Source organism: Stenella coeruleoalba, assembly GCF_951394435.1.
Source record: "Stenella coeruleoalba genome assembly, chromosome: 11".
NCBI classification, from domain to species: Eukaryota; Metazoa; Chordata; class Mammalia; order Artiodactyla; family Delphinidae; genus Stenella; species Stenella coeruleoalba.
In genome coordinates this window covers 57,603,545-57,627,025 of record NC_137157.1, presented here as the reverse complement: position 1 = coordinate 57,627,025, position 23,481 = coordinate 57,603,545, and the positions used below count along the sequence as shown (strand labels likewise).

General features: G+C 47.1%; 3 protein-coding genes across 3 annotated transcripts; 1 reads left to right on the top strand and 2 right to left on the bottom strand.

Moving 5' to 3' along the window:
• The first annotated feature begins 204 nt into the window (after window positions 1–204).
• MARS1 (methionyl-tRNA synthetase 1) lies at window positions 205–18,352 on the top strand. Its single transcript, XM_079936346.1, has 21 exons — window positions 205–343; window positions 1,158–1,248; window positions 1,409–1,487; window positions 1,566–1,700; window positions 2,048–2,123; window positions 2,371–2,543; window positions 2,724–2,830; window positions 6,841–6,957; window positions 7,100–7,303; window positions 8,053–8,254; window positions 10,303–10,377; window positions 14,182–14,352; window positions 14,523–14,618; window positions 14,757–14,874; window positions 15,559–15,772; window positions 16,512–16,643; window positions 16,751–16,855; window positions 16,947–17,133; window positions 17,687–17,758; window positions 17,996–18,088; window positions 18,188–18,352. The coding sequence occupies exons 1-21, from the start codon at window positions 235–237 to the stop codon at window positions 18,332–18,334; spliced, it is 2,703 nt and encodes a 900-aa protein (XP_079792472.1). The 5' UTR covers window positions 205–234; the 3' UTR covers window positions 18,335–18,352.
• A 203-nt stretch (window positions 18,353–18,555) lies between these two features.
• Window positions 18,556–19,165, bottom strand: DDIT3 (DNA damage inducible transcript 3; the record flags this gene model as incomplete). The annotated part of the gene is made up of 2 exons (XM_079936347.1): window positions 18,556–18,937; window positions 19,028–19,165. The coding sequence occupies 2 exons, from the start codon at window positions 19,163–19,165 to the stop codon at window positions 18,569–18,571; spliced, it is 507 nt and encodes a 168-aa protein (XP_079792473.1). The 3' UTR covers window positions 18,556–18,568.
• A 772-nt stretch (window positions 19,166–19,937) lies between these two features.
• LOC307193814 (DDIT3 upstream open reading frame protein) lies at window positions 19,938–22,590 on the bottom strand (the record flags this gene model as incomplete). The annotated part of the gene is made up of 2 exons (XM_079936348.1): window positions 19,938–19,979; window positions 22,528–22,590. 2 exons carry the CDS (start codon window positions 22,588–22,590, stop codon window positions 19,938–19,940), a joined length of 105 nt encoding a protein of 34 aa, XP_079792474.1.
• Between the last annotated feature and the right edge of the window lie 891 nt (window positions 22,591–23,481).

Below are 23,481 nucleotides of genomic sequence, written 5' to 3'. Positions count from 1 at the left end.
CCCTCCCACCAAAAAAGTGCTGCTCTGGCACAGTATCTACTGCCTCTCCGTCTCTATGACACTCTTTTCCTGTTTCCTAGTGTTGCATGATGGGAGAAATAGTCTACTTTCCGGGAGTCTGGCCGGGGGAAAGGCCACATTCGGAACTCCATTTCCCGGCGTGCTTCGCGGCGGTCGCTCATCCCACTGGCGGGAGACCGGTTCCGGTTGCATCAGCGTGGGATCCGCGGCGAAATGAGGTTGTTCGTGAGCGAGGGCGCCCCGGGGAGCCTGCCCGTGCTGGCCGCCGCCGGGAGGGCCCAGGGCAGAGCGGAGCTGCTTATCAGCACTGTAGGCCCGGAAGGTAGTCTGCTGGTGCTGGTGGGCGGTGGATGAGCCGGGCGGGACTGAAAACACGCCGACGACCACCCTACAGTTGTCTTCGTCAACCCCGCCCCCGTCACGCACTCCCGTCAACCTTCTCCCGCATTATCCTTGGGCGCCTCATCCCCTCTTTCTTCCCAGTCGTACCTTTCATCCGTCACTTCCCTTAATTACCCTCAATGTACCCTTCTCTTGCCTTCCCTCCTTCCTCTTCCAGGACCTCGCCTCACTCTAGTGAACCTCTTTCCTTTTTCCAACCTTCTCCCACCCCTATCAGGCAACCCCCCCACCACACGTCACTCACATGATAACCGCCAGGTTCTCCTTTGTCGTTCTTAGGAAACCCTGCTTTCCTTTCCTAAGCACACAGAGACACACATACTCTCTTCGGTTTACCTCTTCTCATTCCCAGCCATCTGTTTGGGTGACTCTTAAGTGGTTCTCTTGTCAGTCCTCCCAGTTCTCTTAATTTTGTTCTCCCACTGTAGCTCAGATCAGTCTCAGATATCCTGATTACTTTCAGTTGTTCCACTTCTTGGCTGCAGCACTACCCCAGTACCACCACCTCCTCGCTGCAGTCCCCATCTGTTGTTTCCAGCTGGCCATCTCAGCTGAACACCTGCTGGTCTCTCCAGTTCATTCTGGACCCACCCCCTTTCAGTGCTCCTATCCTGGACCCTCTCCGTGAGACTGCCCATCCCCCCCCGCCCCCCGCCGTAAAGTTGTCCCTCTAAGTTGACAAAGCATTTCTTTTCTTTTCTCTGTTTTTCACCCATCTTCCTCTCCCGGGTCAGAGTGTGTGGTCCCGTTCCTGACCCGGCCTAAGGTTCCTGTCTTGCAACTGGATAGTGGCAACTACCTCTTCTCCACCAGTGCAATCTGTCGGTCAGTACTGGTTCTTGAAGCAGGGAGGTGGCTGAATAGAATCAGGGATTATTGTCCTCTGTGTAGCCTTGTTTACAACCACTGTTTCACTGGGGGGTGAGAAATGGGCTAGACAAATGGGCCCCTTTAATTCTACCTCTGTTGCTCTCTTCCTGGGTAGATACTTCTTTCTGTTATCTGGCTGGGAGCAAGATGACCTCACCAACCAGTGGCTGGAATGGGAAGCGACAGAGCTGCAGGTAGGACTGAGATGTGGGGAATGGCAGGCAGGCTCTTGCTCTGCATGGCTGCCCTGACCCGTGTCTCCTGCATTTTAGCCAGCTTTGTCCGCTGCCCTGTACTATTTAGTGGTCCAAGGGAAGAAGGGAGAAGATGTTTTTAGCCCGGTCCGGAGAGCCCTGACTCATATTGACCACAGCTTGAGTCGTCGGAGCTGTCCATTCCTGGCTGGGGTGAGTTGGGCCTTGAGATGGGTACTGGGAAAAGCTGTATGATATACGAATTAAGAGGGAAGACTGTATTCAGAGTTCAGAACTTCCAAACTGCCACTTACTAGCAGTGTAAACTTTAAAACTCACAAAAACACTTTAAACTTCATTTTTTTCACCTTTGAAGTGAGGGTAATGTATTACTGTCCGCCTCAGTGGGTTATTGTGAAGATGAAGAGAGGTAATTTAAAATGCTTAGTACAGTGCTTGACACATAGTAAGTGCTTAGGAAATGTACGATACTGTTATGTCAATTGGGAAGAACCTGAGTGTCTCACCTGTGTACTTCTTCTTTTCTTTCCTCAACAAAGGAGACAGAATCTCTAGCTGACATTGTTTTGTGGGGAGCACTATATCCATTACTCCAAGACCCGGCATACCTCCCTGGTGAGAACTGTGCATATCACTTCTCCACCAGCCCCAACCCCAGGAGCTTGGTGTCGGGGTTACAGAGTGGGCAATAGAATATTGAGGACCCATTTTGATGTGTAGCTTGACAGGGCAGCTATAGCAGAAAGGTGGCTGAGGGAACTGGGAAAGGCAGCTGGAGAAACTTTGTGAAGAAGGGGAGGAGGTCCCTTCCCGCCTGCCCATTCTTGGTCTTACTGATTGCCTCTTTTCTTCCATGCCACAGAGGAGCTGGGTGCCCTGCACAGCTGGTTCCAGACACTGAGTTCTCAGGAGCCATGTCAGCGAGCTGCAGAGACTGTGCTGAAGCAGCAGGGTGCCCTGGCCCTCCGGCCCTACCTCCAAAAGCAGCCCCAGCCCAGCTTCCTTGAGGGGAGGGCTGTCAGCAATGAGCCTGAGGTTTGGAACAGAGCAGAGGGGTCCCCACAGAGCCTCAGTGCGTGAGGTGGTGGGTGGCTTGGAGAGGGACTTTGAGCATGACTGCTAACTTTTTCAGTTCATGGAGAGCAAGGAGAAGAGTTCTTTACTCTACGCACCCCCCCCCCTCACCTGGTGAGGGATACTGTCCACTCTTCATAGGAGGAGGAGCTGGCTACCCTATCTGAGGAGGAGATTGCCATGGCTGTAGCTGCTTGGGAGAAGGGCCTGGAAAGCTTGCCCCCTGTTCAGCCACAGCAGAATCCAGTGTGAGTAGGCACACATGAGTGGGGCTTGGTTTCTTACGTGGAAATTGTTGATAGAGCCAATACCTGCCTGTCGAATTCTCTTTGCTGACCTTTGATTTTCTGTCCTCTCAACATCTTGGCTAATACTTTGGATATACTGTCCATCAGTCCCATCTGCACCCATGTTTTCAGCTACTTTCTGTCTACTGATTGCACCTAAATCTGTTTTTTCCAGTTCACATCTCTATTCTGAGCTCCAGACATAGTTGTCAGACTGTCTCCTAGATTCCTCCACCTCCACTGGCATTGCAAACTCAACGTGTACAAAACCAAACCTATTACCTTCCCTGCCAGCTTCTCCTTCTCCTTCATTCACTTGTCTTAGTGAATGACTCCCACCTTCCACCTAAAATTCCAGGCCAGAAATCTTGGTGTCATCTATCTATACCCTTCTCTCATCTCTGCTTGTATCATTTGTTCCATTACCAGGTTATTGATTCTAACTCCTAAAGAGTCCTTGTATCCATCCCTTCTCCCTGTCCTCACTGCTGCTACCTGAGATTGGGCCTCACCATCTCTTACCTTCTCCTTCCGTGCCATCCCATGCTCCACACTGCCACCAGAATGGCTGCTTAAAACTGCCTATGTTATCATCTCACCTTCCTTTTCAGAATTCTACAGATGGTTTCTCTGTGTAGTTCATAAGGCCTTTCATGATCTGGCCCCTGCCTGCATGCTTAGCGTCATATTCTGTTACTCTCCTGATAGCTAAGATAATATTCACACACATACGTAGATTTTTCCATTGAAATGAAATGTCTGTAGTTCTGAACATGTTGTTCAATAAAGATTTAAGTGTCCACTCCTTGTCAGGCCCTGTGTGCTGGGAACTGGGTCTACAGAGGGGAACGAAACAGATAAGACTGTGCTCTCATACCACTTTGAGTCTAGTGGTATAGACAGGTGTTTAAAAAAAACTGTCACTCATGAAACTAACACAATGTTGTTAATCAACTATACTCCAAAATAAAATTAAAAGTTAAATAAAACCTGTCACACAAAGGTGTAATTATAAATTTTGGTAAGTACTATGAAGGAAAAGAACAGGATGCTATGAGAACATATCACAGGAGATTAACTTAGAAAAATGGCATTTGACCTAAGACTTGCAGGAATTCCCTGGTGGTTCAGTGGTTAGGACTCCACGCTTTCACTGCTGAGGTCCCAGGTTCAGTCCCCGGGTGAGAAACTAAGATACCGAAAGCCACGCAGCATGGCCAAAAAAAAAAAAAAAAAATAGGGAACTAAGACTTGCAAGATGAGTAGAGTTAGGCAAGGGTAAGTCTGGGGGAAGGGTGTCTCAGATAGAGCAAGCATCGTGTTTGGTTCTTTATAAGGAATTTCTAAAAGGCTAGTGGCTGGAGACTGGTCAGTCAAGGGGCAGTTGGGTCAAGATGAGTTTTAAGAGGAAGGCAGGCTGAGATCATATACTCTCACACCTTGTTGTTTTTGCCCATGCTCTTCCTTCTCCCTGGAATGCCTGCATCTTACCTACCTGCTGTACAGTTGTTCAAGAGACCAGTTCTATCATTTCTTTCTCTGTAGAGCTTGTGAGAGTTTTAAGTGCTTCATCTTCTGGGAGCTTCCATTGTCATATTATGTTGTAATTGTCTCTTTTTAAACTTTTTTTTTTTTTTTTTTAATTTTTGGCTGCGTTGGGTCTTCATTGCTGCACGCAGGCTTTCTTCTAGTTGTGGCGAGCGGGGGCGGCTCTTCATTGCGGTGCGCAGGCTTCTCATTGCGTTGGCTTCTCTTGTTGTGGAGCACGGGCTCTAGGCACGCAGGCTTCAGTAGTTGCGGCGCATGGGCTCTAGAGCCCAGGATCAGTAGTTGTGGCGTACGGGCTTAGTTGCTTCGCGGCATGTGGAATCTTCCCGGGCCAGGGCTCAAACCTGTGTCTCCTGCGTTGGCAGGCGGATTCTTAACCACTGTGCCACCAGGGAAGCCCTATAATTGTCTCCTTACATGTCTGTCTCCTCGCTAATCTGTAAGCTTATTGAAGGCAGGGCCTCTCTCTTCTTTTATGGTACACATTTTCTAGCACAGGGCCAAGCATTTGGTAGATTATGATAAAATTTGAATGAATTAATGAAAGTTTGTTCATTCACTGATTTTGAGTATTTCTTTTGAGTACCTGTTGAGGATTGTTTTAAAGGTAATAAAGAATAGGAGATAGATTTTTCTCAGGTGTTTATACAGGCTAACATGTTTAAATGTGTACTTAGAGGAGGAGACAATTGACTAAAGACCCTAGAGCCAAACCAGGCTATCTTCTGTGCTTTTCCTTCTGACTGAAGGACATCCCCAGTGTCTTTTTTTTTTAATTTTTTTTTTAAATTAAACTTTTTATTTTGAGATAATTGTAGATTCACATGCAGTTGTAAGAAATTATACGGAGCATCCCCAGTGTCTTGATCAGGCAAATTCCCACCCATTCTCGAGGGCCAACTCAAGTAGTTCTGCCTCTGTGAAGTCTTAGTCTTAGGCCGGAGATACTTGCCTTCCTTCAAGCTCCTTGGGCACTTTGTACCCCTCATCGCACTGATCCAGTTAGAAGTTGTCTGATAGAACGTAACCCTCTTGAGGGCAGAACCCTGGGCGTACTCTGTGGTGGTGCATATCTGCCACCGTAGTAAGCACACTCAAGATGAGAGAGACGTTACAAGGTGACAGAAAAGGAGCACCACAGAATGTGTGGTACAAGATGCTTATGGACTCGGGATACAAGGATGACTGGGTGGAAGGCCGGTTGCCAGTAAAGAAAGGCTTTCCTGAAGGAGCTGATTTCTAAGCTGGATTTCAGAGAAAACTATGGTATTCAGTCATGGGGAGAAAAGTCAGTTAATCCAGGAGAAAACAGTGAGATCTTTCTCAAGGAAATGAGCTGTAAAATGTTCCAGGAAGTAGATGGAACATCTAACTGGATATATAGCATGCAGCTGGGAAGAAGGGTAAGGTTAACATGAGGTAATCATTGGAGTCTCTATTAGCAGAAGAGATTATGGGACTTGGTGAGCTCGCAGGATGCCCAGGGTTGAAGGACACGGTAAGTGATGGTAGTCAGCAATTGTAGATTAAGAATGGTTGGAAGTAACGCAACATTGTAAATCAACTATATACTTCAATAAAAAAAATATTAAAACTGAAAAAAGAATGATTGGAAAGATGAAAGGAAACCTGGTGAGGTGTCAGTGCCAGGGAGGGGGGTGAATACAAGACGTGTGCAGCTGAGCTTTCACTGGTGATGAAGTGTGAAAAGAGAAGAGCAGACCGAGTGACTTCCGACAGCAGATTGAGTGACATGACTAGGAATGATCCTGGGAAAGTGGGGAGGAGAGGGTGGCTATGAAGGCAATGGCTGGTTCCTGCTGGTTTGAGTCAGGCCGTGAGGAAGTGACAGATACGGGTTAGGGAGGGAAGAGTCAAGGGATATGAGAGGACTTGGGAAGGCTTGTGTATGGGCTGGCGAGCTGTAAGCATTTCAGGTAGTGAGTAGAGGTAATGTTAACATAGCACTTGGGAAGAAGGGAAGAGGTCAGTGCTGGGGACGCGTTTTTGGGTGGCACTGGCGTCTAGGAAGTCAGCAAATGATGTTAATTTTTTACACAATCTGTGGTTGGACAGATCCTGGGGAGAGTTGTCAATATCCCAGAGTTTGGAGCCTGGGAATGAGCTAAAGGAAAAGGAGTACTTAGGGTAGTAAAGAGAGACAGAGCTCAGCGTCAGAATGAGGCTTCTTAGGAGCAGTACACGAGGCTTGCTTGCTGTGGGCAAGGCCCTGTATTTGCAACCGTAGGGATCTCACGGCTTTTGGGGGAGTTTATGCTCCAGTGGATTCGTGTGAGGAAAGACTTCAGATGGACGTGAGCCTGTTACAGTAGAACAGATGCATCTGGGTGTTCTGTGCACTTTGGGTCCCTCTTGACCCTCTCTTCTCCTCCCTGGACTGTTCTCTTCCTCTTCCCTACCAGGTTGCCTGTGGCTGGGGAGAGGAATGTGCTCATCACCAGCGCCCTCCCTTATGTCAACAATGTCCCCCATCTTGGAAACATCATCGGTTGTGTGCTCAGTGCTGACGTCTTTGCCAGGTGGAGCCAGCTGCTGGGGGAAAGCCCTGAGGGAGCAGTGGGCCCCAAGGGAATAGGAGGCCTCAAGGGGGGAAGCCGGAGGGATCCTGGGTACATGGGAGGGGCTGAGATGGGGCCTCATGATCACCACATTCCTTCCCAGGTACTCCCGGCTCCGCCAGTGGAACACCCTCTATCTGTGTGGGACAGATGAGTATGGTACAGCGACAGAGACCAAGGCTATGGAGGAGGGTCTAACCCCCCAGGAGATCTGTGACAAGTACCATGTTATCCACGCCGACATCTACCGCTGGTTTAATATCTCGTTTGACATTTTTGGTCGGACAACCACTCCGCAGCAGACCAAGTAGGTTTCCTCTAATCAGGCAGAAATGGAGAGTGGGAGCAGTGGGAATATCTAGGAGACAGAAAGAAGGAACCAAGATTGTTCCCCGCCCCCCACCCCCAAATATCCAGATATTGTCCTGAAATGTGTCCCAGGCATTATTACGGGGATTCATTGTGTGCAGAAGCCTGACCAGGGCTGAAGGTGCAGCTGAGGGAGGGAAGAGACAGGACTTAGGCTCATGGGAAGGACCTGCCTTCCCTCTACCGCCTCCCTTCTCTTCCTGGCCGCCACTGTCTCAGGACAGCCCCTCTCACTCCTGTGTTTATAGCAAATACACTCATTTTCCTCTGCCTGATTATCGTCCTCATGAAAACTGCATAGTAGACAGGCTGCCAGCTGAGAGTTCTGTGCAGTTTAGCAGCACTCTGATTTAATTTTAATTTTTAGGACATATCAAAGAACTAAACAGTCCTATTATCCTTTTGGAGATTTTTGTTAATGAAGAATACAAAACAGATCTGTATTTTACAAAAGTAAATTCTAGAGCGGTGAGGAAAGAGATCGTGTGGGGAGTTGGGCAATTTATGTGAGGTGTTTGGGCTCATCAGTAAACTCCCTACAGATGACTAAGTGGTCTCTGACTGATTTCTTTGGCACTTGGACTGAATGGGTTTGGATCCTGGGTGGAGTGGCAGGAGGGAGGGGTGCACCACTTCCTCTGACTTCCCCCGGTCCACCCCTCCCCTGTCCCTTGCTCACCTCATCAGAATTACCCAGGATATCTTCCAGCGGTTGGTGGCCCGAGGTTTTGTGCTGCAAGATACTGTGGAGCAACTGCGGTGTGAGCACTGTGCCCGCTTCCTGGCTGACCGCTTTGTGGAGGGCATGTGTCCCTTCTGTGGCTATGAGGAGGCCCGGGGTGACCAGTGTGACAAGTGTGGCAAGCTCATCAATGCCATCGAGCTCAAGGTGAGAGGAGGGTCTCCTGGGAGCCCGGAAGGAGACAGTCTCTAATCTTAAGGGACTCCCAGTCTGGTCCGCCTCAGGTTCTTTTTTTTCTTCCCTTTTTTTTTTTTTTAATTGAAGTATAGTTGATTTACAGTGTTGTGTTAATTTCTGCTGTACAGCAAAGTGACTCAGTTATACAAATATATACATTCTTTTTTATATTCTTTTCCATTATGGTTTATTCCAGCTTATTGAATATAGTTCCCTGTGCTATACAGTAGGACCTTGTTGTCCATAGGATTTTTGTTTTAGCATTCAAGACCTTTCACCAGTGGCTCTTCCTACTCTGTCTTGGCAATTCATCACTCAGTTCACTGCATAAATACTTACTGAGCATTTACTATGTGCTTGGCATTGTGCTGGAAAATCGACAAGTTGAGTTCATATTACCCTACCTTTGCTCCTGCTTCATACCACCTGATCTGCATTTGTTTAGTTCTTTCTCTTTTCCATATATACCACCTTTACTTCTACTCCATGTTTATTCATTTGGTAGTTCATTCATTCATTCATTTATTCAACAAACTTTTTTGAGTCTTTAGGGTAGTCACAGTTCTAGGTGTTGAGGATGTAGCAGTGAACAAGACAGATTTTTATCTAGTGCGGGAGGAAACCAACACTAAAGATAGAATAGAGTTACTCCAGGGTAAACTGCCTGGAAGATGTGGTGGAGGGTGACTTCTGGGGGAAGAGTTGAGCTGAGTGATTAGGGAAGGCCTCTCAGAAGTAACATTTGAATTGAGAGTTTAACTGAAGAATGAGAAGGAGCCAGGAGGTGATGAGTGGGGTTAAGAGTGTTCCAAGCAGAAGGACCAGGAAATGCGAAGACCCGAGGCAGCAAAGCGCTGAAAAGGGGAATTGAAAAGGCCAGTGTGGCTCATAGTGAGTCGGGGTGGGGGTGGATGGGTGGTGGTGGATTGAGACAAGGTCAGAGAGGTAGGCAGTGACCCGATTTCCAGGGCCCAGTCAGCCATCTGGGAGTGGAATGGCACGCTGCTCTGTGGATAATGGGTAGGAGGGAAGCGAGAGAGAAGGTGGGGAAACCAGTCTGGAGGCCAGTGGTAGCTCAGAAATGGGATGACGATAGCTTGGACTAGGTTAATAGCAGTAGAAATAGCGGGGTGGGAGGGGGGAAGGATTTGAGATATGTTTTGGAGGCAGACTCTATAGAACTTGATAGACTGCAATTCGGGGTGATAGAGAAGTCAAGAGAATGACGACTTGTATGCTTTTAGCTTGAGCAGCTTGGGCGGATGGTAGTACTATCTATGAACACAGGCAAGATTGGGTGAAGAAGAGCTTTCCTGTGGAATTCAGTGATACTATTTGGGTTTGTTAAGTTTGAGGTGCCTCCTTAGACATCCAAGGAGGGATGTTAGGTAGGCAATTGATAGAGGCATGTGGAGTTCAGGAGAGAGGTACTGAGAGTTATAATTTCTCACCTTCAAAAACCCAGATCAAAACTCATTCAGAAGCTTTCATTGGTTAGCTCCACCTGTTTACTCCTTTCGCCATCATCCTTCAATGTTTGTATAGTCAAGTTGTGCCATGAAAATGAGTATTTCTTGACATTTTGCCGTGTGAAAGCCTGTGCTTGTTTCTCACGCAAGCCCTCTCTCCCTGATTGATTGTAACTTCCTCAAGGAGAGGAACCGTGTGTCTTCTCTTCGTTGCTCTTTCTGCTCCTCACACAGCTGCGTACAGTGCAGGGCTCTGGGTCTAGCCTGTGCTCAGAGAATGCTTTTTCCTATTCTTTGGAGTGAAAGGACACAGATGTGAAACTCTGAGTAGCAAATGTTGTGCTATGCAAACCTGAGTCTGCAAGTTCAGAGAAGACCCAAGTAAGTAGTTCGTGAGTTGGCGGGGTGTGAGCGTGAGGCTAAGCTCGGTGCCAGACGGGGGACCTCATCTCTCTGTGCCTCCCCCCTCTCCTGGACAGCTCCTGGCATGTAGCCTGATCCTGACTGTCCTACCTTGGGTCACCCCTTCTCTTGACTTTCCCTTCACAGAAGCCTCAGTGTAAAGTCTGCCGGTCGTGCCCTGTGGTGAAATCCTCTCGGCACCTGTTTCTGGACCTGCCTAAGGTGAGTGGGCCTTTCCCTCAAGCCAGTCTGCATGGCCTCCTCTGCCCCCTCTGCCTCAGCCACAGGCAGAGGCAAATTTGTACCAAATCACCCTCATATATTTTTAATTTCCATTTTAAAATTATACTTAACATGCTTAAGGTTAAAAGATGTAACAGGAAAAGGGCACAAAGTGAAAGGTCCAGGCCCATCTGCCAAGAGAGATTTACTACTGCTGATTTTCCTTTGTAGCACTTGCACATGAAAGTATTCTTATGCCTTTTTTTCTCCTTAATACAAATTAGATCATGGCATTCATATTCTTCAGTCTACTTTCTTTCTTTTACTTCACAATGTGTCTTAACCAATTTTTCACTTTAGTGGATTTGCTGCTTTTTTTTTTCCTTTTAAACTTTTTATTTGGAAATAATTTCAAGCTTGCAAAAAGAGTTGCAAGAATAAGCAGTTGCTAGAACAAAGAACCTCATGTTCTTTACCCAGAAGAACCTCATGTACCCATTACCCAGATTCATGGCTGTTAAGATTTTGCTCCATTTGGTTTAGCTTATTCTCTCTCTCATACATGTATGCATCTGTACTTATATAACCTCTTTACTCTTGAATGCTGCCCGGTGTGTTTCCTAAGAAAAAAGACATATTCCTGCATAACCACAGTATGGTTAACAACTTCAAGAAATTTAACATTGATATAGTTGTGTGATCTACCAGCCATATTCCAGTTTTGCCAACTATTCCATTAATATCCTTTCTAGCATCATTTTTCCTGTAGTGTAGAATCTGGTTCTGGATCATGTATTGCATTTAGTTTTTCTGTCTCTTTAGTTTCCCTTAACCTGAAACAGTTCCTCTGCCTTTCTTTATCTTTTATGACATTAACAGTTTTTAATAATTATAGGCCCTGATTCCCCCTTTTAAAATAGAGTATTCATTCTGGATTTGTTGGCTGTTTTCCTCATGGCTAGATTCAGGTTATGCATCCTCAGCTGGAATACTACATAAATGATACTTTGTTCTTTCCAGATGATACTTTGTTCTTTCCAAAATGATACTTTGTTCTTTCACATCATGGCCATTTCCCCCTCATTGGTGATGTTAATTTTGCTCAATCAGGGTGTTACCCAGCTTCTCCACTGTACAATTAATGTTTTCCCCTTTGCAACTTATAAGCAGTCTGTGGGAATACACTTTAAGACCATGCAAGTACTTTGCTCTTCATTGAAAGGTTCCCTCTAAATTTAGCATCCATTTATTTAATCATTCTTACCTGAACCAGTTTTTGTTAAGATTTGCCAACTCTGCCACTCCCTCCACATTTACCCTTCTCCTTCATTCATTTATTTCATTTATTATCAGTGTCAACTCATGGATGCCAATTTTTTTCAGTGGTTTATAATTGATTCCTGTCCTAAATAATTTTCATATTCGAATTGTCCCTTATTTGGCCAATGGGAGTCTATTCAAGGTTGTTTCTCTGGGTGTTTCTGAGGTCTCCCATCATTTTTTAAGCACTTCCTTATTTTCTAGCATAGCAGGATATTCTAGATTCATCTTGTTCCAGTCTGGGATTCAACCATTTCTCTACCAAGCCCTGTTTCTTTTTTTTTAAGTAGGTAACAGTGTTAGAGACCAAGATTTAAGTGTGCTCATTGCTACTGGGATGTCTTTGCTTCTAGGCCCTGTCAGCAGAGAGTTAGGCATTTGTTTTGGGTTCACACTGACACCTGAAATACCAGGCCAGCCCCATGGGGTTCTTCCTCACTTTCCCTCATCTCATATTTTTATTTCCCTTCTTCCAAACAGTAAGTACTCTGGTTCCCAACAACATTATTTACTCATTTGCTCGATTCTACAATACACCTAAAAATTTCAGAATTGCTTCACCCATACCACTATCAAAAAACCTACTAAGATGAGTTTAAGGTTTATTGGCAGTCCTGCCCCTTCCCCCCCAAGCGTGGGTATATAATCAAATATGTTCAAAATTGTCTTGGCTTAGTTTTTTCCCCCTTTAGTGTGGTTGTGTTACTGAAGTAAGCCAATAAGTTTGGTTCATTTGCTTCTAGTTCTTTTTCTCTCCTCATACTTACTAACTTAATTTTTTGAAAATGTAGAACATCAGTATGCTTCTAAAACATCAAAACCATGCAAAAAGGTATACGCAGAGAAGTGTCATTCCCTTATTCCCTTTCCTGTCCAGGCTACCTTGTTCTCCCATCTCCTGTAGGTGATGGGCTTTGTTTTCTGATTTTGTCTTAGTGTGTTTATTTTTGTAAAGATAAGCCTATATGTGTGTGTGTGTGTGTGTGTGTGTATGTGTATGTATGTTATTTCCTCTTATACAAAATACAGCATACTGTGTATACTCTTCTGCATTTTGTCTTTTCCATCTAACAGTATGTTCTAGAAATGACTCCATATCAGGATTACTCCATATCAGATGATAGAGATCCTTCTTACTCAGGCTTGTTTGTTTGTTTTATTTAAACAGCTGCATAGTACTCCATTTTGTGTGGGTACCATGGTTTTTTGTTTTGTTTTTTAAAAATATTTATTTATTTGCACCAGGTCTTAGTTGCGGCATGCGGGATCTTTAGTTGTGGCGTGTGGGATCTTTTTTTTTAGTTGTGGCATGAGGGATCTAGTTCCCTGACCAGCGATTGAACCTGGGCCCCCTGCATTGAGAGCGCAGAGTCTTAACCACTGGACCACCAGGGAAGTCCTGTGGGTACCATAGTTTATTTAACCAGTTTCTTGTGTTTGCCATTTAGGTAGTTTCCAGTATTTTGCAGTTAAAAATACTATTGCAGTGACTAACCTTGTGCATGTGTATTTTTGTATTGTGGGAAGTGTATCTTCAGGATAAATTCCTTAACAGGGATCACTTGGCTGTGTCCAGGAGAAATGCATATGTAGGTTATTGCCAAATTTTTCTCAATAGGTGTTATTCCATTTTACATTCCTCCCAGTAGTGTGTGTGTGCACTTGTTTGCCCAGAGCCTCACCAGTAGAGTGTGTTGTCAGGTTTTGGATGCTACAGTATTTATGTGGATGAATCACATGAACCATCCCTTACAAAAGATTTATCTTTGTTTTTCTGCTTACAGAAGTGATATACACTTGTTTTTAAAATTTCAGAATGAGGGAATTCCCTGGCAGTCCAGTGGTTGGGACTCTGCACTTCCACTGCAGGGGGCACAGGTTTGATCCCTGGTCGGGGAACCTAGGATCCCACAAGCCACGCAGTGCGGCCCAAAAAAAAAATGTTCAGAATGAAATACATGGTGTAAAAGTGGATGTTCCCCTTAATCTCATGTGAGAATAAAGCACTGAGATATAGTTTTCCTCAAAAATTTTTTGGCCTTATGTTAATCTGTGTATTACTATTCTTTATTTTTATAAATAGGATTATATCATATGTTACTGTTTAGCAGTTTATTTAATGTATTTCTGAGATCTTTACATATCAGTACATACAGGTCTTCCTCACTCTTTTTAAAGGGCTTATAAGTATTTCATTATGTTGATATACCATATTTCTTTAAATTCTACAGAACCAAGTGAATTAGTTTTAATTTTTGCTGTGGTGAACTGTGCACTTCTTTATAAACACATCTGTACACACTTATGTGAATATTTCTGTTGAAAAAAATCCTTAGAAGTGGAATTGCTATGGCAAAGTCATGAATCCTTAATTTTAATTATATATCACCAAACTACTCCAAAATGGTTGTACGTATTTATCCTTATGGTGACCACACATGCGACTGTCCTAAACCAGCTCTCTGTGCTTCTCTGCTGTCTCAGTTGGGAAAGCCGCTGGAGGAGTGGTTGGAGAAGACGTTGCCTGGCAGTGACTGGACACCTAACGCCCGGTTCATCATTCGTTCTTGGCTTCGGGATGGCCTCAAGCCACGCTGCATAACCCGAGACCTCAAGTGGGGAACCCCTGTGCCCTTAGTAGGTTTTGAGGACAAGGTAAAAACGCTATGCTTTATTCATATCTCATATTATTCAGCCTTGGGATTGAAACCCTGGGCTAGCAGAACAGACTTGATTGTGTCTTGATTCAGTCTGAGGCTTTGGGTTGGCAAGGTTTTCCCAGTGTTCTTGCATCTTACTGTGTCTCCTCCCTCCTGACCCTCCAGGTATTCTATGTCTGGTTTGATGCCACCATTGGCTACCTGTCCATCACAGCCAACTACACAGACCAGTGGGAGAAATGGTGGAAGAACCCAGAACAAGTGAGCAGTTCTTTGTTAGCCTGTCAAAGACCTGGGGAGGGTGCGTGTATAGTGGGGGTGGTTAGGGGTGGGTAGCTGATCTTTCTTGGGCCTTTGAAGAGGATGTCAGGAGCTCTGTCTCCCAATTATATTCCATAGGTGAGCCTGTATCAGTTCATGGCCAAAGACAATGTTCCCTTCCACGGCTTAGTCTTTCCTTGTTCAGCCCTAGGAGCTGAGGACAACTACACTTTGGTCAGCCACCTCATTGCTACAGGTACCCTGGGAGATTGGAGAGGGGGATGTTCTTAGGGAATGAGGGCCAAGACAGTACTTGGAAGAAACTCCTGGAGAGGTGCTAGGTCTTGAGTTAGGAGTTGAGATGGAATAGGAAACAATTAGAACATGGAAGCTCAATGCAGAAAAGGAAACAAGGGCTTCCCTGGTGGCGCAGTGGTTGAGAGTCCGCCTGGCGATGCAGGGGACGCAGGTCCGTGCCCCGGTCCAGGAGATCCCACATGCCGCGGAGCGGCTGGGCCCGTGAGCCATGGCCACTGAGCCTGCACGTCCGGAGCCTGTGCTCCGCAACAGGAGAGGCCACAACAGTGAGAGGCCCGCATACTGCAAAAAAAAAAAAGGAAAAGGAAACAACCTGAAGAGAGCAAAAGTCCAAAGCTAAATTTTGTAATGGGTAGAAGTAAACAGAAGACCAGAATGCAGAGGAAGGATCTCCCAAGTTCTGTGCAGGCCAGCTACTCTAGAACTGAGGTTGAGGGAGAGGAAAGAAGAGTTAGTGGGTCAGAGAGGAAGGACATGATTTTTTTTTTTTTATACAGCAGGTTCTTATTAGTTATCTGTTTCATACATATTAGTGTATATTTGTAAATCCCAATCTCCCAGTTCATCCCACGAGGAAGGACATGATTTGAACAGATGGTTCTCATTCTCCTTCTCTGTCCAGAATACCTGAATTACGAGGATGGGAAATTCTCTAAGAGCCGGGGTGTAGGAGTGTTTGGGGACATGGCCCAGGACACAGGGATCCCTGCTGACATCTGGCGCTTCTATCTGCTGTACATTCGGCCTGAGGGTCAGGACAGTGCCTTTTCCTGGACAGACATGTTGCTCAAGAATAATTCTGAGCTGCTTAACAATCTGGGCAACTTCATCAACAGGTGGGACCTGGTGAGGGGTGAGAGTCAGCAGATGAGCCTGGGGTGGGGCTAGTAGGCCACGTATGCTTGGTGCGAGTTAGTTGTAGAGATGTGATTTAGCAGAGTTGGTCACAAAGTGAATTTTTGTGAATTATTTTCTTATTAATGTTCTTTGTAGAATTGGAAATGTGTTTTTTCCTAGCAAAAAGGTTCACTTGCAGACCACTGAAAAGTTTGGCTGAAGAAGGGGGTTATTTTAGCATAGGGGTAGGAGACTTCTGCTGTACTTTTCAGTTTTCTTACTTCAGGCTCACATTCCATTATCGGTCCCTATCTCAGCTACTCTGCAACCTAAAGAAATATCCTCCATGGCTACACACGCTTTCAGGTTTGCTCATTAACCACATTGAACAGATAGTCCCTACTAGAGGATTTATTTGTTTGGTAGCAATTAATGCATATTTCAACGTGATCATTCTGAGTTTTTAACTTCTTAAAAATAAACGGTTGCTTAACTTTATTAGTTCCCTTTATATAAGGGATATCTGTATATAAAACGTCTGTTATGTGCAGACTCATATTCTTACGGGAGAGGGAGAATAAGGAATTAATTTGTTAAGTTTTGCCTTCCAGCTTGAGGGAGCCAGGTGGTTTCAGTTCTGAGAAAATGCAGAGTTATGAAAATCGTGTCAAATTTCTCTAAGGAGACTGGGCAGTAACTTCTCTTTTCTCTCCCCTCTCCTGCCCTCCTCCCATCCAGAGCTGGGATGTTTGTGTCTAAGTTTTTTGGGGGTTTTGTGCCTGAGATGGTGCTCACCTCTGATGATCGGCGCCTGCTGGCCCATGTCACCCTGGAGCTCCAGCATTATCACCAGCTGCTAGAGAAGGTTCGGTAAGTAGCTATACCTCTGTCTCAACTCAGTGATCTGCTGGCATGTTGAGAGCCCCGTACTGGTCCCCCCAGAACCTTACACCTTGGCCTGCATCCTTCCTTCCCAGGATCCGGGATGCCTTACGCAGTATCCTCACCATCTCTCGCCATGGCAACCAGTACATTCAGGTGAACGAGCCCTGGAAGCGGATTAAAGGCAGCGAGGCTGACAGGTAGGTAAGGAGGTACGGTTGGCTCTAGGAATAAAGTGGCTGGTAGGCTACGTCCTCCTGGGGGTCGTGACTAATATCTTTTCTTCCTCAGACAGCGGGCAGGGACAGTGACAGGCTTGGCAGTGAATATAGCTGCCTTGCTGTCCATCATGCTCCAGCCTTACATGCCCACGGTTAGTGCTACCATCCAGGCCCAGCTGCAGCTCCCACCTCCAGCCTGCAGCATCCTGCTCACAAACTTCCTGTGCACCTTACCAGCAGGACACCAGATTGGCACAGTAGGTCTCTAGATTTGAAAGAGCCAGCTTCTCTCAAAATTCCTGCTTTTGCCAAGCAGCCTCTGGGGAGGGGTCAGGGAAGAACTTAACTCTGGGCATGAGACTCTCATAGCTATTCGAACCCCTTCCCCACTCGTCCCCACTCTTCACTTAGGCTTGTTTCTAATATAAAGTCCTTAGTATTGGTTTACAAGCCCAGTGTTTTCTGTAGCTCACGTATCCTCACTGTCCTTCATGCCAGGACCCAAGGGGCAGGGAGAATACAAAGTAACCACCTCCTCAACACAAGGGGATAAAAGTATGTACACCTCTAAGCTTTTGCATCAACCTAGCATCATTAAATAGTTTAAATAACTTTTGACCCTAGTGAATGCTTTTTCTGGATTCTTTACTGAAATCAGCAGGTATTTGCTCAGTGTTACACTCTGTAAGAGTGTTTTTTCTAGACCACTGAGTTCCTAAATGTCAGAAGTTGGGGTGGAGAGGCCCTCTATATAGTCTGGTAGAGTTTATACCTAATCAGTGAATGATTCTGGAATTCTTTTTTTCACAGGTCAGTCCCTTGTTCCAAAAACTGGAAAATGACCAGATTGAAAGTCTGAGGCAGCGCTTCAGCGGGGGCCAGGTGAGAAAGCTAAAGACTGTGCCTCACCCACCAACAGTTAGCATCCTCCAGTAGCCCTCACTCATCCCTCTTTCCATCTATTGGCCCTGCTGCTTCCTCACTTCATTTTTCTTTCCTGTCTTAGCTAGAAGAGTCCTTGTCATTAAAGGTAATCACTTTCCCCCTGAGATGTTATATAAAACTTGAGGTCAGGGGATGTATATGGTAGCAGGTGCTAACTCTGTTGTTGATCTCAAGGCAAAAGCATCCCCCAAGCCAGCAGCTGTAGAGACTATGACAACAGCTGGACCACAGCAGATACAAGTGCTGATGGATGAAGTGACCAAGCAGGTACGGAGCTTAAGCCCTATGGGAGGCTGGAAAAGCTGAATCCTAAATAGGTCGTTTCTGGTCTCACTGTTGTGATTCCCCCATCCCCTCTTCTCTTAGGGCAACATTGTCCGGGAATTGAAAGCACAAAAGGCAGACAAGAACCAGGTTGCTGCAGAGGTGGCTAAACTCTTGGATCTGAAGAAACAGTTGGCTCTAGCTGAGGGGAAACCCCTTGAAACCCCTAAAGGCAAGAAGAAAAAGTGAAAGTGAGAACTTGGCTCCTAGAAAGTCACTTTAATGGATGTGGACAGTAATAAATAAATGTACAATCTCTATATACATGCCGAGACCCTCTCCTGTCATCTACCCTAAGTTTTCCCCCTACTGAATAGATGGGGGTGGGAGGGGTCCATCGTTGGCACTGGTGAGAAGGTGGTCAGTAGATACTTCCAGGAAGGGTCGGAAGTGGCCTGAGGGGGAAGTGCTGGTCCCAGCCGTTCATGCTTGGTGCACATTAACCATCCGGTCAATCAGGGCTCGGCGAGTCGCCTCCACTTCCCTGGTCAGGCGCTCGATTTCCTGCTTGAGCCGTTCGTTCTCTTCAGCTAGCTGTACCACTTTTCTTTCGTTCTCTTGTTCTTTCTCCTTCATGCGTTGCTTTCCAGCCCGTGCCGGGGACTGGCCACTGTGTTTCCGTTTCCTGGGTCTTTCTTGGTCTTCCTCTTCTTCCTCCTGAGCCGGGGAGCTCTGACTGGAATCCGGAGAGCTGGGGCTCTGGGAGGTGCGCGTGACCGCTGCTCGTCCTGGCTCCTCGGTCAGCCAAGCCAGGGAGGCGGGGTCAAGAGTGGTGAAGGTTTTTGGTTCTTCCTTCAAAGGAATGAGGAAAGGCAGAGTAGGTGTTAATTAGCTGAGAAGGGACGGGCAGCCCCTGACCAGCGTTAGGCCTAGCATTCTTACCTCCTCGTTTCCAGGGGGTGAGACATAGGTACCCCCATTTTCATCTGAGGACAGCACCTCCTGCAAGTCCTCATACCAGGCTTCCAGCTCCCAGCTGGACAGTGTCCCGAAGGAGAAAGGCAGTGACTCAGCTGCCATCTCTGTGGCTGGATCAGGCTCTGGGAAAGGACATAGTCAGGATAGTGGGTGGGGGAAGAAGCTCCACAAAGCCGTCAGTCTACGGGTTGGCACACTGGCCTGCTGCCTGTCTGTTTTGGTAGATAAAAGTTTATTGGAACACAGCCACATCCATTTATTTACATATTGTTTACGGCTGCTTTCATGAGACAACAGCAGAGATGCATAGTTGTTACAGAGACTATTCTGTGTGGCCCTCAACGTCTAAAGTACTTACTGTCTGACCCTTTAAAATTTACCAACCCCTGATCTAGAATGATATTCCGTCTTTGCTTTTGCCCAGCACATGAAGAAGCAAGTGCCTGGATGTGCATTCTTATGGGTTCCTGGTAAAAGTCTTCGGCCCCCCTTGGGGAACTCCACTGGTTGTGTCCAGGGGCGGTCACCAGACCATCTGTGCTCCTTTCTCCTCCTGTGTGGGGAGCTTGGGCAAACAGTCCTTGGGTCAGTCTAACCTTGGTGGGGACGGAGGTGTGGTGAGACCTCACCTGACTGCTCACTCAGGGCCAGCTTTCAATTAGGACATGCTCTAAGAATAGTGATTTGGTCACCTTGTTAGGGGCAGGTCAGGAGGATGGATGTGGCCTAACAGCAAAAGCCTGCTCAGATTCAAACCGTCCTCTCCCACCTTCTCTAGGTGTTTTCATAATTTCTTAGGGCCCCAGTAAAGGGGGCCTAAGCAGCAATTCTTAGGAGCTGGTTTTGGGAAAGGGTTGGTTAAGTTTACCTGCTTTCAGGTGTGGTGATGTATGAAGATACACTTCCTTCTGGAACACTGTGGGGATCAAAGATAAATGTTAGCCATTTCTGGAAGGGGGGAGACAGGCAGGTTCTTTTATCTCCAGCTTCCTACTGCTCCTTCCTTACTTCTTGTCTTATAGAGTATAGTTAGTTATTAGTCCCTGTAGCCATTTCTAAGGACAGAGAAGAGCCTGACTTCCTTTATTTTTAGTTGCTGACATTTGTAGTCCTGATTACATAATAACAAAATCCTGGCCAACTCAGCTTTCTCTAAATTTAAGGCAGTCCTCAAATCTGCCAGGGTAAGGACTGGACTACAGGGAAGGGAAAAAATCAAGTGGCATTTTCCTAATTCCATTCCCACACTGACATCCTCCAAATGTGTATTTCCAGTCTAGACCTCTCCTGGGACCTCCAGCTCTAACTGCTTACTTGCCATTCTCTTTTTGGATATCTAATATGCATCACAGACTGAACGTGTCCAAAGACCAACTCCTGCTAATCTTCTCCTTCCAAGGTCTTTCCCATCTCGGTATACAGCAACTTTAGCTTGAGCCAAAAACCTTGGTATCATCCATGATTCCTCTCCTCTCACACCCCACAATCCAATCCAAACCACCAGCAAAACTTCTTGAGTCATTCTTCAAAACCCCAGAATCTAAACACGTCTCACCAATTCCACTGTTTCTAATCTAGATCAAGTTACTATCATCTCTCGGGTGACTGCAGAAACCTCTTGACTGCAGGTCTCCCAGTTTCTGCTTCTGCAACCCCTCCCAGAGTCTATTCACAACAGCCCCCAAAGTGAGTCTTTTAAAACTTAAGTCAAGGGCTTCCCTGGTGGCGCAGTGGTTGAGAGTCTGCCCGCCGATGCAGGGGACACAGGTTCGTGCCCTGGTCTGGGAAGATCCCACGTGCCGCGGAGCGGCTGGGCCCGTGAGCCATGGCCGCTGAGCCTGCGCGTCCGGAGCCTGTGCTCCGCAACAGGAGAGGCCACAACAGTGAGAGGCCGCAAAAAAAAAAAAAAAAAAAAAAAAACTTAAGTCAGGCTGTGTCATTCCTCTATTCAAAACCTTCTCATTTCACACATATTAAAAGCTAAATTCCTTAAAATGGCTTAGAAGGCCCTCCACAATCTGCTCTTTCCTTGCTCTGTTTTTCTCATTGACCACTCTCCGTCTTGCTCACTCTAGTCCAGCCAACTGGCCTCCTGTTCCCTAAAGATACTATGCATGCTCCCACCTTAGGACCTCTGCTCTTGCTATTCCTTCTCCTGGAAAGCTCTTCCTTCCACATACCACATGGCTTACTGCCTTGCCTATTTTTAGGTCTTTCATTTAAATATCAGCTCAGTGGGGGAATCCCTGACCACCCAGTGTAAACTGTAACCTCCACTCAGCATTCTCTACCCTTCCATGCTTTAGTTTTTTTCTATGGCACATGTTTGCTTACTGTATGCCTCTTCCCACTGAAATGTAAGCTCTGTGAGAGGAGAGATTTTTTTCTCTCTTGTTCACGGATAAATGCTGGGTCCCAAACTTAACCAGCATAGTAGGTGCTGGTTAAGTATTTGTTAGGAATCAATGGATAAATGTCCCCAATCTCTCATAGGGAAAGGAGGACGAAGTCCAGAGGCAGAGCAGCAGCTGCCTATCCCTGGGGACTGTAGATGCAATATCGTCCTCAGTGCTTCTGTACAGGGCTGTCCTCCCTGGAGAACCCTCCTTGCTTTCCAGTGTGTGGGACATAGCTTTCATCATCAGTGGAGCCCCGGGCCAGAGGGCTGCAGAGCCAAGCAGGGGGCTGACCTGATGCAATGGTTACACAGAGATTAGCTGGAGACAGGACAAGGGCAAAGAGGCAAGGACCAATCCCAGGGGAAGGACAATCCACTGGGGAGACCTCCAAATGGCTTCCTACACTTAAAAGATCCAGGATGCTCTCTTCTGCAGAGGGCTTAGGGACCTCTGGGGAAAAGGAAAACTCATCTCTGCTCCCCGTCCATCGACATCCCTCTTCCCAAAGGCTTGTGTCGGTCTCTTTTAAGATTCTCTCCTCTGCAAGGGTGCAGAAAGAATGTCCTGTGGAGGGTCCAAAAGCCCCATCTACTGACGTGGCTATGCTGGCCCTGAGACGTTGCGGCTAAGACAGGATTGGGGGTGGGGGTGGGGGAGGACGCTAGTGGCAAAGTGGCGGCAGCGGCCTGAACCACTGTCAACCAGCCTTCTCAGCGCGGGGATGTGTCCTGTTGCCCCGCCTCCCACCCGGCAGGCCTAACGAGGAGGCCTGGGGTCTGCAACGGGAGAGAAAAAATCTTCCTAGGGCAGCTGGGGCCCCTTCCCTGAACAGCACAGAGTAAGGCCTATGCTCCGGGCAGTGGTGGGATGCTGCTGTCGTGCGAAGGAAGAGGAGTCTGTAAGCACTACTTCTGAATGAAGGCTTCTCATCCCTCCCCCGGACGGTCACTTCATTGCGGAGGGTGTGGGACCACATCCTTAAGAGCGGATGCCCTAACTTTAAGGTGACAACTGGTGTTCACGAGGATGGGAGGGTAAAAGGTAGATGGGGGAATCAGTACTCGCCTCTCTCCTCAGGTTCCGGCTCTGATTTTGGCTCTGTCGCTGCCACCCGCTCATCTTCAACATGATACACTCTATGCCTTAGACTCAAGCCTCTGACCCGGATAGCGCGGAGCTGAGATCTTTTAATAGGGCCTTGCCCTCCTCTCCGGAGGCGGATCCAGAAGCCTACCAATCATAAAGCGGCACGCCGGCATTGGCCCCGCCTCATACCTTACATCCGCCACTCAGGAGCCCCAAGGCACCGCCCCCATCGCTCCCTCCCGCTTGGGGGTCGACTTAGTGTTGGACCCGGAAGTGGCTTTGGGTCACGAGGCTTCGCGGAGGAGGTGAGTCATGCGCGCGCGCGGAGGGGAGAGCTGGCGGGGGAGGGGAGGAAAGGGGGGCGGGGATGATGCAATGTTTGGCAACCGGTGTCTGCGCGCGCACGCGCAGGGCACTACAAGGGTGGTGGGAGGTGCGGGGGGGGTGGGGGAGAGGAAAGAGGGCGGGGCGCCAGCTCGCGGCACCCAACGGCCCCAACAGCGCTCAACCGTGGTTGCCCCTAGGCTGCGGTGTGAAGCCTTACTGCGGCTAGTCTCCCTCAAGAGCTCTTGTTCTGCCCACCTGACTTGAGCCCCAGTTTTACCTCCTCCACAAGAGACTCCCATTTTCTTTGCCCCTCATCCCCTCCCAGCAATGGACACAAGGTCTTTTAAACCTCCGTCCTTTGAAAATTTGCATCCAACCACCAGGGTTGTTTGCATCTTCTTGAGTCTTCCTAAAGGGGTCCTCTCTTTTAGCTCCCTGGCTCCCTCAGAAGAGGCCAAGTAACTTGAATCCCCTTGGTAGTCATTTTCAGCTCCTCCTCGCTGAAGAGCACCCTTAAACTCTTATCTTTATAAAGTTTTTGATGAGCCCTTGGCATGCAGGAATTCATGTTCTTTGCCGGGTGGCCCCGATTCCCACTCTTTCCCT